Here is a 15,957-nt window from a genome sequence, read left to right on the forward strand (position 1 = left end):
AGAGTTTAGAGCATTACTGGAAAAAGTGTATCCACTTGAAAGGAGACTTTGTTGAAAAATGAAACTATACTGACAGAAAAAATACGTTTTTCTATGTTAGGCTCAACATTTTTCAAACAACCCTCGTACATATATATATATATATAAATACTCACATAGCCGAACACGTAGACAGTAAATTTTTCCCCGTTTGCTTTTTACCGATTCATTCAACTGTGGTTTCAGAATCAAGGAAGAATGAGGAAAGAACATTTCTGCAGCCACTTATCAAATGTTTTTTTCTTGAATTGGAAATTGGTGATTTTGATAGAATGTGTTGTCAGAAATTACCACGTAATTATCGGGAAGGTTTAGAATTAATATCTAATGTCCAATTAAAGGAATTTTCCACTTTCATTTGACCTCTGTAATAGCTACTTTTTAAACTTCATTAACATTCTGCATATAAGTTCTTTTTTTAATGTAAAATGTGTAATTTTTTATATTTTATGTTATAGTCAAATTTTGGTGAATACCCGTGGCAAGTTTTGATAATAACATTAAATAATGATTATGTTGGAAGCGGTGCATTAATTACAAATAATCATATTGTAACTGCTGCACATCGTCTCACACATTTTACAAAGTAAGAAGTAATATATATAGTTTAGTTATTTTTTTAAATGTATTCACTTGTATGATGTGTATCCCTATCGATTTCATTCATTTTAATCGTTATATACCGGTGCCTTATTGAGATATTTATCATTGTTCTATGAAATGATTTGTGTATTTATTCATTCAATTTCGGAGCAGATCTTTAGGGATGGTATGAATTTATCCTGTATTAGGAATCAAGATTAGTATTATTAATGAGAAGCTAATGTACCGGATATGAAGGGTAATCCAGACTAAAACTGACAACGTGGTGATATTTAGTATAAAAAGATTATTTTTATTAGTTTGATAAGATTTTAGGCTTCATATATTTATTATAAATTTATTTGATTGGTTTAAACAGACACTATTACCAGGAGAAATATTTTAAAACACCATTAAACATTAAAACATTGTAAAATAGTATTTTGTGCTAATCAGAACTTTTAATTCGGTAACGTTATAAAGAGATAAAAAATTTTACTATATACACTGAACAACAATATAATAAAACGTGATAAAAATTCTAAAATTCTTAAAGATTAAATATAACTCGCTTTCACATTAATGGAACTTATTCTTCCCAATGTCTTCTTCGTGGATTATCCAGCAACACATCTTGTTAAAAATGCAAAAACCCCTTCATGTATGTATTTAAATATTTTAACACTAATAGATAAAAAAATATTTTAATGTTTCTCTAAGTGTGATATCATTTCTTGAATTGCTTTTTTGCGTACATTACAGATCTGTAAATACAATTTTTCTATCGCCCTTAGTTTTAAATAAATTACACTTAAAAAAAAATTAAGGAAAAATATAATTAAAATCTTTAAAATTTATAATCTCGCATGACCATAACCTGTTAAAATGATTTCGCTGATGCTTTTCGGCTTTTTGGAATTAATGTCCAACAGTATTCCGCTAGCATGTTAGTATTCCATTTCCCTTTATAGCGGCTTTCCATCACCGAAATGTCTTGGTGGAAACGTTCACCGTGTACGTCTTCGAGGTCGCCCGGAAAAAAATGCAGATGTGAGTGGAGTAAATATTTTTCAAAGACATATTACATCCCATAGCTCTGTAAGAATTAAGAAGTTGATTAACAATATCGTGGTAATTGTCGGATTTTTGTTTTCCGAGAAAGTTTTTGCAAACAGTCTTTAAATGAAGCCCAAACTGCACTTTCTACATTATTTAACATTAAGTTAAATACATCATCTTTGATTAACTTTCTTATTTAAGGACCAACAGATATTCCTTCTTTAATTTTTCCTTCACTTACATTCGAAAATTTCTGCCTGATGTACAAAAATCCGGGACTATTTTTTTCAATGCTTTACAAAATGTTTCATTAGACCTAGCTTGATATGGAGAGAGAGTAAAAATATTTTTCTGAGTTCAACTAAGGGCTCGTGAATAATATTTTACCCATTTGGAGTTAAGTTGTCTCGTTCTTCCACTCTTTGGTAACGTAATGTTTATCCCTAACTCGGCTGTCCCGTTCTCAAAGAAAACACATGTACTTAGTATAGCCTAACAAAATAGCTATAACTTTCAAATCACCACATATGTTCTAGCTATGTTTTTTTATTTTTTCAAGGTCTTTCATCACATCGTATGTTTATTTCAAATTAATACCATAAGCGATCGGTATCTAAGGATATTTGTTACTGTTGTGTACTAGAATCACTTTTCACACTGTGAGCCACTAGAACCACTATGAAAAGACACCAGTCCTCAGGTTTATGAACTTGTCCTAAGTGCAACAATCCACATTCTTTTCATCAATAACGTAATGAGAAAGTTTTTTTTCTCAGTAACCGACAAAAAAATATTTTGTATTTTTTGTAAAGTAAATTCCAACCTTGTAGTTTTGATCCTAACAGTTCAACTTGATTTTTTGATAAATTTAAATCCTTAACCAAGTCATTTAATTCACCTTGTGATATAAGATGTGGCTTATTGAAATATAATTCAAAATCACTGTTGTCTTCTTCATTACTGCCTGATTCTTCATCGCTGCTTTCAAAACATACATTTACAAGTGGCTAAGGAACTACAATAATTTAACTGCGAGGTACAGGCCTGATTGCAGAAGGAAACGTTACATTATGTTTAGAATTTTTAGAAATTCCAGACAAACTTTTTAAACAAAAGTAACAGTCGGTTTCATGATCCTTTGGTTCACACCAAACCATAGGTACCAAATGACAAACCATTCTGTGTACCTATCAGCCATCCTCTTAAATATACAGAACAATTAGTGCATACTATATGAGGAGCTCACGTCTTATCCTGATCACAAATTTTACACAAAAAGTACAAATGATACACTTTTTTTAATTAAAGGTGTAACGTTTTTTCTATTTGATTTTACGGTAAACTCACCACTTACATAACAAAGGCATCCACATTGTTTACACAATTTTGAGGTATTATGACACTGCACTCACTGTTAACAAACTTAAGACAGCAGTAAGACTGAACAAAATAAATTCATTCCTAAATTCAGTGCTTAATACAAACAACACAGCTGTGTTTTCAGCTACATCTTTTGACCTGCACAGACATGATTAATCTTGTCCATGAAGGCTCATTCTTCAGTATTAGATATGATCTCATAGTATGTCACTATGATATGATTTAATTTTTTGTCTAGTATTGTTTATTTACAGCTCATAAATTATGTTAACAAAGTTATGCAATAAAAAATGAGCTAACAAAATAAAATATAGGAGCTTAAAATGTTAACTATACATTGAAAAATGAAAAAATCCTTTAATTAAAATTTAAACATTTTTCAAAAATGGTGGGTGGTAGAAAGATTCTGAGTTTGTATTTGTTTTCAGTATCAAAAAACAAATTAAAATCATTTACTGCATGTTAGGAAATAAAAATGATGTTAATCAGTGTAATCAGATAGACTGAAGATAATCAATTATTTATCTTCAGACATAAGTATATTTATACCTGTGTATGAAGATAATTACTTAAAAGAACTTGAAAAGTCTGAGTTAGCAGTTCAAAAATTATTCACTGGATGGTTTATAACCATCTAACATTAAATAAGATAAAAATTATTAGTTTGTTCTCAAGTAAACATAATATTGTTAATCGCAGGAATAATTCCCATTAATGATAACAATAATATTTCTGGTTGCCCATAAAGTAAAATTTCTGGGTATTTTATTTTATTTTTTTGTTTAAACATATTTATAAAATACTTGGATTATTATAATTATTAAATGTTTATTATGCTTACATATAAGCTTTATGCTTATGCATTCCCTTCTGAAGTATGTTCTCTTTGTGCTTCCTCACAAATTTCTAACGTATTAATAATTTTATAAAATATATTTTGCGAAAACTTTTCAGTAATTTATGTATGTTTCCGTGATATTCCATTTTTTCAATGTATCTGATGATCTAGAATATCCAAAGCCTCTACATAATCAACACATATACACATATGCGGTCAACTAGAATCAAGAGAATTGTAAATCATCTCTGTAAGTTTTGCTAAGACATCTTCTGTACATCTATTTTGTCTGAATCCAAATTTTTGGTAGTAGCCTGATAGTTATTATGGATTTTAACAAATTTGTCTTTTTTTTGGCTTACAGTTATAGATTTTTTTCATAACACTAATTTTGTTTCTGTTATAGTATTTTGTCAATTTTTTTTTTTCTATCTTGTAATTACTGAACTCGTTTGACCTTGATTCTTCTTTTGCATGATGAAGTGGAATCCGGTAGTCCAATTTTGTTAATTTACCAATCAAATTTTCTATAATACAAATCAAGTAACTTTGTAAAGACAAAATCACAGGATAATGGTCCATTATGTAAGACGTGTAAAGATAAGTAAAGTTTTATGATTTCTAGGATCTGAATTGAAACGTTAAAAGAAGTAGTCTGAACAAGAAGTTGAATCATTAAAAATTCTTGCTGGCTCGATATTAATGCATCCAACAATAATAATTTCTTCATTGTTTTTACGAAGGATATTAAATGTCTTATCTAGTTCATTTATGAAGTGCATAGTGTTTATAGCTGTAAATAAACATAATAGCTATATAGCTATTATGTTTATTTTTAGAATTGTATATTATGGCATGCAAAGCTTTGATATCTCCAATATTTAAGTTGTTTACTTTGTGTTTATACTTTTTTAAACATATGTAACCTCAACATCATTTTGATTGATGCTTCCCTTACTGTAATGCAGCTCATATTCTTCAAGTTTGTATCAACCTATAGATTTAAGGTTCCATGTTTCAGAGAGATTTTTAACTTCTGGGACATTATCCAATTCTTGCAACGTAATCTGCAGTTCACTATCGTTGTGTTTATATTTATAAATATGCAATGTTTGTTTTATTCTTAAAAAGTAACAAATCCACCACTATCAAACTGGGATAATTGAACTGTTTTCACATACTAGAAGCCACTTAAAAATGGCTTCTGTTGCCATTTTTAATAATTTACCAATCGTTTGAAAAATCTTCTTACCAATTTATTTAAAGTACAATTAAAAAACTTTCTTTTACAGAAATAATATTGCTCTGTCGAGTAAAAAAGATGTTATAAAGAACACCCTGAATTTTCTGCAACCCAATCTCAAAGTTTTTGAGCACATTAATGTGCTCAAAAACCTTTGTTTAGGGAATTATCGTTATTCTATATATTAGTATTTTTATGTACTTATGTTAACATTATTTCATTTAATTATATTTAAAATAATTAATATGGACTTTAATCACATTTAACTTTTTATTTTATATTGAATTGTGTATTTTAAGAACTTCTATAATCAAGATTTTATAACAATACCTTGATCCATCTAGGTAAATATTGAAGCTGTTACTTTTTATAACAATGGAGAAGCATACTACCCATTCCATATCTGATCTGTACAGTGTATTATTATAACACCCATCAAAATTAAAGATTTGATTTTATTTATATTATTGGTAAATTTGCATTATTTGATTTATGCCTTTGTGGTCTGCATCATGTGACATGATTTGCAGAAGGTGAACTATTTTGTGAGACATGTATTTATATACCCAGGTTGTCTTATGCAGTATTTAATGCAATTACTGCAGTTTTTATTTCTCTCATTACTGCAGCTTTTTTACTCTTGAGTTTCATTGTTTTACAGGTGTTTTGTTAGGTTATTGTATTTATTTCCTATTGTCTATATTAATACGTGATCTTGTATATTTTATTTGTAGTTTTGAAAATGACACAGTAAACTTCCTTCCAGAAAATTTTTACAATCTTGTGTGTCTTTGGAATGTTTTTAATTACTTCTGATAAAACCATTTTATTTTGGCTTGATCCTGATACAATGCATTAGTCAGTTCACTAGAAAGCCACCGTTTTAAGGCTTCATTAACCATATCATAGAAAATCAAATTCAAGGGTATATTGATTGTTTGCTTTGCTTTCAAGAATGAGGCTTTTTTTAGAAAAAAAACCCACACTGCCAACATTGAATTGGCATTATTGCTATGTTGTGCCCAAATGAAATCATCATGCATCTGCACAGTGCAACACCAGCTTTCTCATAATTGATTATGAAGCTGTTTTTGATCAAAAAGTCTGATTTTAGAATTACAGAACTCTCCTTATGCAACTTTATCTTGCTTAAACTCAAATATATGCCAGTGGTAAACAACTGTTTTAATTATTTTTAAACGTAAAAAAACCATTTCCTTAGTCAGGTGACAAAAAATGAATGAGAAAAAAATATAACTTTGACAAAACTGCTGTGCATTGAAGTAGAAATAAAAAATCTAAGTTTATGATAAAATCAGTTATACCAGAATTTATTTAAGCCAAGCCTTACACACTTATTAATTTTGTGCATGAATCTATGTAAACAAGAAATTTACTTCATATGCTTCACTTAATTTTATTACATTTTAACAATTTTTTTAGGAAAGGTCAGCATTTATTTGTGAGATTAGGCGACTGGGATTTACAGACGATTAAAGAACCATATCCTCACGTTGATGTAATAGTTAATCAAGTTATGATACACCCGCAGTACGATTCAACAACTTTGCAATACGATGTTGCAATATTAACATTATTATCACCTGTTACTACTACACTGAACATTAATACTATATGTTTACCATTACCTGATTCTAGTTTTACTAGTAAAACGTGAGTAAATATTTACTTTCTTATTTGTTTTACTGATACTTTTTGATAAATGTTATTCGATTAGAATATTTTAAATGAATTTAAAATGAAAATGAAAACATTGTTTTTCAGTTAACAACCAGGAGTAAAATATGGGCAAACAAACTTCAGAATCCAGGGGAATGGAATGAAATATAACTAAGTTATATTAAATTGCTGTAACTTAATTTTTTCTCAATTCTTATAAATATTTTTTTTTTTTTAATTTTAACATGAGTTTTGAATTTGAACATTAATATGAGTAGGTTCTCAATGGATGCATTTTTTCTGATGGTCCTGTTGCAATTAATTTTTTTTAATAATTTAAGTGGAATAAGTTAAGTTGTTTTTTTAAAACAACTTATGTAGAATACATATATGTAATTTGAATATAGTTCAAATACCATAAGGCCATGATATTCAAAATAATTTCACATTTAAATTTATTAGGTTAGGAAAAGTTAGGGTTAAAAACGGCATTGTATGCAGATGGTCTAGTAATATGGGCTTCCATGCCAAAAAAAAAGATAAATAAATTATACTCAGAGCTAAATAAGGCAATGAAAGCATTACACAACTGGGCTGCTGAAAATCGTATGACTGAGCATAGAAAAAATGTTTGTCATATTTTCTCATTGGCTTCACATATTTCAGAGTGAGGTCAGGCCTATGCCTGACATCACACTGAAATATGGAATTGTAGACATCAATGAAAATGGTAACCCCAAATATGAACCTCGATGAAGATGATATGGAAGAATCATATTGAACAGGAACAAGAGAAGTAAAGGATAAGCTTTTACTGGTAAGAAGTGGGGTAGTTCACCATCAGTTCTAAACAACTTTACAATTTATATAAAATCAATGATCCTGTATGATAGTGAAAACTATATAACTGTTGACATATCTGGCCTAGAACTACTTCAGAATCAGGCCATGCGGCTCATTTACAGGAGCTGCAAAAACAACCCAACCCCTTTTCCGGCATTTTTGGTCACTACTAAAAGCACTCCTATACATTCTGAGGTGCCGCAACTATGTTTGATAGTTTAAAGAAAATCATTACTTTAAAATTCAAAAAGGTTTCTTCCAGTTTGTCACAGAATTGAGAGAAAGGTCTGTTCGCCAACACAAGCAGAACCTCAAAACACCACTGTGCCCTCGAAACCGACACCATGTGTCAGTTAAATTCGAAGTAAAGAGGCTGGAGTTCAGGAAGCAAGACCTTAACCTTATTGTCTAGCACAAGATTTCCATGGAACATGTGGAAACACTATACTCAAAAATGAATGGCTATGGGTGTACACTGATGGCTTATGTCATGACCAGGAAAGTAATACTTGTGCTGTAGTGTACTGTGAGCTCTTCTCTTTTTACTGTTAAATTGGGAAATACCATCCAAACTTTGATGGGGAGGTTGCTGCGATCAACATTACCCTCCAACAACTCTTTGTATGAATACACACCTTCAGTAAGGCTGTTCTTTGCGGCTCAAAAGCCGCTATTCTGGCTATCATATCTTTTTAACATCCAACGTCTTTAAAGATCTTAGATATGGACCTTGATTTGACAGCTACAATTTGAAAGAATTGAAGTGATTTTTCAGTGGATTCCATCCCTTTTGGGCATATATGCAAACGAATAGGATAATCTCTTGGCAAAAGAAGGCTCACAAATCTTGGTTCACCAGCCATTTATATTATATTATCATTCAGTAAAGTTCTTTATTAACAACTCTGAATATGACAGAGTTTCTACTCAATGATACTAGAAGCAAGAGTATGGCCATGTTCAGGATAACAACTGGCCATGACTGTCTTTGTGCCCACCTGCACCGAATAAAATATAACCTACATCTAGATGTGTCATTAGTAGTAGTAAGTGTCGGAAAAACAATGCTACTACAAACTGGGAGCACACAATGAATGAATGTGATTATTTTCACAGTATCCTAGTTAAGATTGTAGAGGTAACATGATAATTCTGAAACATCTGTAATGTTTCAGGGAGTAACAATCTGAAAATTTTAAAGAGTGTGAAGTGAGAATAAAGTGACATAGCTTCAAGTGCTTGTGTTAAATTTTTATTTTTAATGGCTAATGACCATAGGAGCTGATAATTCTATTAATTAATTTTTAATAAAAGTAACTAAAAAAATTTACTTTAATTTTTGATTTTTTAAATTACTTAAATAAATTCTACTTATAAAAATAAATTACACTTATCAATTAACATCTTGCTTTACAGTTTTCCTTTTTTTATGGCAAAATAGATTTTGGAAAAAGATTCAATGAAGAATGAATAAAAGTACTTTTCAATCGGCAAACGGAAATGAAAAATAAATTTGTCGATAATAATAATACTGGCTGTTTGTAAAAAACGTTTAGGGCAATAATAAATTTACATTGCTCTAACTATTATTGTTTTATATTTATAATTTAACTGTTTATATTTTAGTTGTTGGGTATCCGGTTGGGGAAAAGATATGTTTGGACCTAAAGGAAATTACCAGAGTATACAAAAAAAAGTAGATGTAACAATTCTTAGTCCAGATGATTGTAACCGGCATTTAAAAACAACCAAATTAGGTCCAAACTTTTCATTGGATGAAGACAGCTTTGTATGTGCTGGTGGATATAAAGGAAAAGATGCTTGTACTGTGAGTTATACTTTAATTTAGTTTTATTAAAAAAATTTCTTTCTCTATCTACATTTTTCTTGGTAATCTATCTTCATGACACAATTTATTAAACATTCATTTTTTATCTTTAACATTTTGAATTCCTTTTTAAATGTTTCTTACTGTTGTATATTATGTACTTACAAATGGAACATTATCTCTAACATTTAAAAAATTAAAGATTAAATAAAAACTATTAACTCTAAGGGTTAAAAGTTGTACCTGTGGGCACTAGCACTGACTATAAGAGTTTCTACTACTTGAACATATGGATACACTTTTTCTTTTTATAATTTTAACATAAAATTTGATTGACAATCTTTGAAATATGCCATTCAAAGTATTCAGATATTTATTTTGTATTTAACATGTTTTGCAATCCAAACTCTTCAGGTAGATGGTTTTGAAAATCTAATGACTATTTTTTTTCCGTGTATTACATCTATTATGTTGAATATAAAATACAACAGAAATTAGTCTATTTATTTATTTTTTTTAATATAAAAGTAAATTAATAATTTCATTATTATTTATTAATGTAAAAGAAATATTATTTTCAGAATATAAAAATTACAAAATTAAATTTTACAAATATTAATTATCTATGCCCATACTAGAGGGTAACTCATTCCTATAATAGAGACTGGCACATTTCCAATTAGTTATTGGCACATAATTAAAATGGACATTTTTCTCAAAAACACGAAGATATATCCTACAGTGAAAACTGGCTTTGCCAATGAAAAAGAATGACACCTGTGTTCAATGTGATAAAAAAAAATTTATTTTCATAGTAGTACAGAAATTTATTCAAGAAATAGGAATGTACCAAACTTTTTAAGGTTAAAATTGATGTATTTTATAACTAAAGTAATATGGTTTCAGTAAATAAAAAATAAAAACCTGTAAAACTCTGATTCTATCTTAAATTGAATAAATCAAAGCTATAACAAAAAATGTGATGTGCAAGTTATAACAATTTTTTATGAAGTGCATGTTTTTTTTTATTAATAAAAAAGTTAAAAGAAGAAAAATGATATTATTGCACATTTTTATTTCTTTACATTCATTTCTTCAGTATTGTATACATTAAAACCATTATTTTATATTTCAGGGAGATGGAGGTTCACCTTTGGTATGTCAAAATTCTGATGGTAGCTGGATGTTGGCAGGACTAGTAGCTTGGGGTCTAGGGTGTGCACAACATGGTGTACCAGGTGTATATGTAAATATACCGAATATGATGTCATGGATTCAGCAACAAATACAACCTCTCCCATTTAATAAAAGATGAAACATCTTAAAATGCAATTATACATAAGCTCATGATTATCTGTAACGGTAACATAATAAAAATTGGGATAACCGCAAAAAAAATTGAAAAAAAGCTTGTTAAATAACAAAAACTGTGTTTTCATATTAATTTAAAATGAATATATTATTTAAAAGGAATGTGAAATGTACGGTTACATATTTTCAAGAAAGTACTTACACAATTTCTTTATAACAGTAATCTCTAACTAATGATAAATTTGCTCTTATGATATTAATTAAAAAAACTGCAATAAGCAGTGACATCTAAGAATTTACATTGGTCAAAATAGACATGCATTATTCATTGGAAGTGTTGACTTAATAGAAGACACAGTCAAGCTTTGATGATCAGTATATATATATGTATATATATATATATATATATATGTATATATATATATATATATATACATTAAATGAAATTTAAACCACTGAAACACAGTAAATAAAGAAGTTAAATTATCCTATTCCAAGAATAAATTGTTGCAGATCCCACACCTTCAATTGGTATTTAATTCTATAATTACATTGAATAAACTTTTATAATTTGTGAAATTTGAATTTCTCAAAAATGTAACAATTTTATAAATTCTGAAATTATTACGAACAAATACACAAATTCTGCATATAATAGCACATTTTCAACAACTTCAATGTTCAAACTACTTTGAATTTAATAAGAATTATTATATACAAAAAAATATCTTAGCAATGGGATTTCCACTATCAGCTATTGTCAGAAATATATTTACAGGATTTTGAGAGTAAATTAGTACATAGTATCACTCATACACATAAGTTTTAATATGGACACTGCATGTTGAAGATATTCTCATTACATATAAACTAGTAATAAACAATGAACATCTAATAATATTAAACAAATTAAATTCTTATAATGAAAATTTTAAATTCGTATTTGAAATAGATAATAATAAAATGTTAAATTATTTAGATATCAATATCAAAATAAACAAGGAAAAACAAATTGAAACATCAGTATATAGAAAATCTATACTTAATAATATAACAATTCATAAAAAATCAATCATCTCATAAAATTAAGACTTTGAGAAATATGATTAATAGAGCAATCAATACACAAGTAATAACAAAGAAAATATAAATTATGAAATTAACATCATAAAACATCCAACGGTTGAAAATGGATATGATACTTACTACTTTAATTACTAATATTTACAAAAAAAAAAACAACTATCAAAACAAAATAATAAAACAACCACCTTAGAAACAGTATTTGATAAAGACACAAGAGTGAAAAAATAAATTAAATATGGTGGTGAAACCACTATATAATCGATTTGTTTTGTCTCTGTGTTGCTAGTAAGGAATTATTCTGCAATAAGGTGTCGAAGAGTTTAATTACATTCAATGTAATTTAAAAAATATTTTGTATTTAAAGTATACAAAGTATTTAAATCACAAAATATAAAAAGTATCAAAAATCAAATCGCACAGTTCTGACTAGAATTTATAATTTTATCTAAAATGAACTAAAAATAATTTTCACAAAATTCTTTGCCATAATACAACATTTAGAATGTATAATATTTAAATTATGTATACAAAGACAGATATAGGTATATAGATGAGGAATAAAAAAATTGTTTTTATATTTTTGGCTTTAGGTTCATGAATCAGAGCATATCTTTAGCATCATTATAATTTATCTTATTTATTAATAGGAAACAAAAATAGATGTAATTTAAATATTTTTTATGTAGATTGTGTAATATCAATTTAATTTTTTTTTTTAGCTGCCATAATTAAGGTGTATCAGTCACTTATTTGCAGGTGATCAGAGTTTATTGTTATTATTATTATAATTATCACTAATTAATTAATTAATTTTTAATTTTATTAAAAATGTAACTAAAAATAAAATGTAAAAAAATTAATTCAAAAAAGGTTTCTTGTAATTTTCTGTAATGATCAACAATTATTCCTGATGTGAGTAAATTTCATAAAGTTAAATATTCTAAGAACAGTTGCTTGCATTAACGAATACCACAATACGATAGTTTTATAAAATTCTAAGAAAAAACTTGTTAACCTTACAATAGAGATTCTAATTAAAAGAAAAATTAAATTCTAATTTTAGTTTAAAAAAATTTAATTGTTATTTAACTTTCAATTTTAATTATATAATTTGATAATAATCAAAAAATATATTGAAATAAACTATTCTTAAATTTGATGTAGTGGTTTATAAACGTAGTAGTAGAATTACTTAAATGATTATCTAGTGGATCTGGAATACATGAAATTTACTTCATGGGGTATTGGAAAGGTGTAAAGGCAAAATTCAAATTGTAAGTCATGTTCAATAAATTAGTTCCTGCAAATCATTAAATTTAAGAACACTGGGTGCAGTTCACAAAATAATCTTAACATTTTTAATTAGTAATGTGCATAGTTGATATCACTAAAAAAAAAGAAAACATATACTTGATGTTGATTGTTAAGAATACAGGCTGACAATTTTACACAATACACAAATGTTGCACAAAATATACAAATGGTTAACATTACTGTACAGTCAGGCACTACACTGGATTTCTTCATCTAGTGGGTATAAATAGCGGTTCCTAACCAGCAAAAGGGTCATTCTAACGCTGACTACTGTTACATCATGAAAGAACAACGCATCGACTAGGAAAATTTTCGTTGAACGGTTAAATAACAAAACCGTTCGTCTGACTGAAACGAAAACTGTGATGGCGATGACGGTTGGTATACCGTATAATATACTAGCGTTGAAAAATGTAGACAAAATACGGTAAGAGTATTGTGCGTATTCACAATACTCCTCACCGCTGCCAGAGGCAGCGAAACCGTTTAATGTGTTCCTACCGAAGCGGTTCTCTTCAACTATTCAAGAGAGCGAGTTCCAGTCAATATTAGATATGAAACTAACACTCGTATTTAAAGGTCGAGTCGGCAATGCGTACAATGTAATATTTGATTAGACTTGGAGGTATTAGAAGAAAAAATAGTCCTTTTCAGGACAACACTGTTGATTATTTGAAGTTTGAATGATTATAGACGAATATGTATTAAGTTTATGCATTATTTATCGATTGAATACATTTGTTATTGAAACATTTTTGATTGAATTTTGGTAATTTTATTTGTCGTAAATGCAATAACACATTGAATATATTGAGTAGTATTATGTTAATAAATTAAATAGAATTGATGAATACGTTGTGTGTAACCGTACTATTGCATATCATGTCTTGTCTACAATAGAGTCAGCTGAGCGGCGAGAAAAAGAATTACGACAATCAAAACTGCCATTAAAATATTTTTAAATGTAAACAAAATATGATTATTTAATTAATTATCTGATAAGGGTAGCAGACACAATTTATGTATTGGTCTACGAAATATACCATTTGATGTACATATGTCAACAACTCTAACTAAATTATCAGAACCCATGAAAGCATGAGTGACAATTCCAGATTTCCAAAATAATGGAGAAGTATTGTCATCACAAATTAAAACTAAATCGCCCTCACACAGATTTCTATTAGGAAAACGCCATTTATTGCGTTGTTGCAGTTGATGTAAATAATCTTTAGACCATCTTTTCCAAATAACTTGAATAAATTTCTGCAATAATTGCCACCTACCTAAACGATTTTCTGGAATTTCAGAAAAGTCTGGGTCAGGAAATGATTAATCGGTTCTCCTCTTAAGTCTGGTAATAAGAGGAGAACTGATGGCCATTAAGAAATGGCCAGGAATAAGCGGTTCAGGATCTTTAGGGTCATTAGAAATAGCAAAAAATGGGCAAGAATTAAGACATGCTTCGATTTGAGTTAAAATTGTATAAAATTCCTCAAGGTAAGAATGGTTTGTCCGACACGGCGAAGATGAAATTTAACACTCTTGATTCCGCTTTCCCACAAGCCACCAAAGTGGAGCGAGGAAGGGGGAATAAATGACCATTTGAAATTTTGAGAAAGATTGCATAGCCGAATTGAAGTCCTTTGATTTAAAAAATTGAAACAATTCATAAAGAGTGTTCCTAGCACAACGAAAGTTAGTAGCGTTATCTGAATACATTTGATTACAAATACCCCTGCGAGCAATAAATCGTCTTAGGCAGCAATGAAGGATTCAGTTGTTAAATCTGAAACAAGTTCTAAATGAATAGCCTTAGTAACTAAGCAAATAAAAAGCGCAATATAGGCCTTTGAAAGAATTTTAGATTTCTGCCCGCCATGGTGAATCATAATAGGGCCACCATAGTCAATAGCCACCATAGATTCTAGAAGAGGGTAATTGACCAAGTTGCTGAGATTGACTATCAGCATTAAAACGAAAACATTTTAGGCATTTCCTAACTATAGAACGAATAGCTATTTTTGCATTCACAATCCAAAATCTTTGACGAAGAGAACTGTGAGTTAATTGGAGTCCAGCATGTAAAAGACGTAAATGTTCACCGTGGATGATTAACCTTGTTATGTTTTCATGAGGATGTAGTATTAATTGATGTTTTTTATCGAAAGACAAATTAGAATGTTCCAGTCTACCTCCTACACGAAGTAAATCTTTATAGTCTAAAAATGGTTCTAGCGAACTGAGTTTACTTTGTTTCGAAATGAAACGTTGGTTTTGAAGATCATTAATTTCAGATTTAAAATATGCTAACTGAGATTGATGAATGAAAAATTCAAGAGTGAATTCTAATTCATTTGAAGACAATGCATCAAATTTTCTATCGTTAGTAGACTTATGCTTAATATTTTGAATGAATCTAAAACAATAAGTAAAGACAGCGATGAGTATTTCTCAGTATAATCAGTAATATTAGAGGTCAAACTTGAACAGTTTGACGTTTTTCAACAAGGCATTGAGGATCAACCTTTGTTTCAGTAGAATTAAAGTGATGATTAGTTGGCCAACAGAAAGAATCTTGCAAAAGCCAGCTTGGACCATGCCACCATAATACAAAATTAATTAATTTTTCCGGAAGACATCCCCGAGAGAGTATATCAGCAGGATTCGAAGGTGATTCAATATGATGCCACTTCGCATTAAAAGTCAACTGTTGAATTTCTGAAACTCGATTGGCTACTAACACTTTCCAAT

The 15,957-nt window shown here is 28.9% G+C and overlaps 1 protein-coding gene across 1 annotated transcript in view; it reads left to right on the forward strand.

Moving 5' to 3' along the window:
• The window catches only part of LOC142332329 (inactive CLIP domain-containing serine protease A3-like), a 28,370-nt gene extending 17,202 nt beyond the window's left edge, over positions 1-11,168 (forward strand). Inside the window, exons 4-7 of the mRNA XM_075378700.1 lie at positions 498-625; positions 6,585-6,815; positions 9,291-9,492; positions 10,628-11,168. Coding sequence (XP_075234815.1) covers positions 498-625; positions 6,585-6,815; positions 9,291-9,492; positions 10,628-10,807 — 741 coding nt within the window. The 3' untranslated portion in view covers positions 10,808-11,168. The remainder of the gene's footprint in view (positions 1-497; positions 626-6,584; positions 6,816-9,290; positions 9,493-10,627) is intronic.
• The last annotated feature ends 4,789 nt before the right edge of the window (positions 11,169-15,957 follow it).

Source organism: Lycorma delicatula, chromosome 11 (genome assembly GCF_047948215.1).
Source record: "Lycorma delicatula isolate Av1 chromosome 11, ASM4794821v1, whole genome shotgun sequence".
Classification (NCBI taxonomy): Eukaryota; Metazoa; Arthropoda; class Insecta; order Hemiptera; family Fulgoridae; genus Lycorma; species Lycorma delicatula.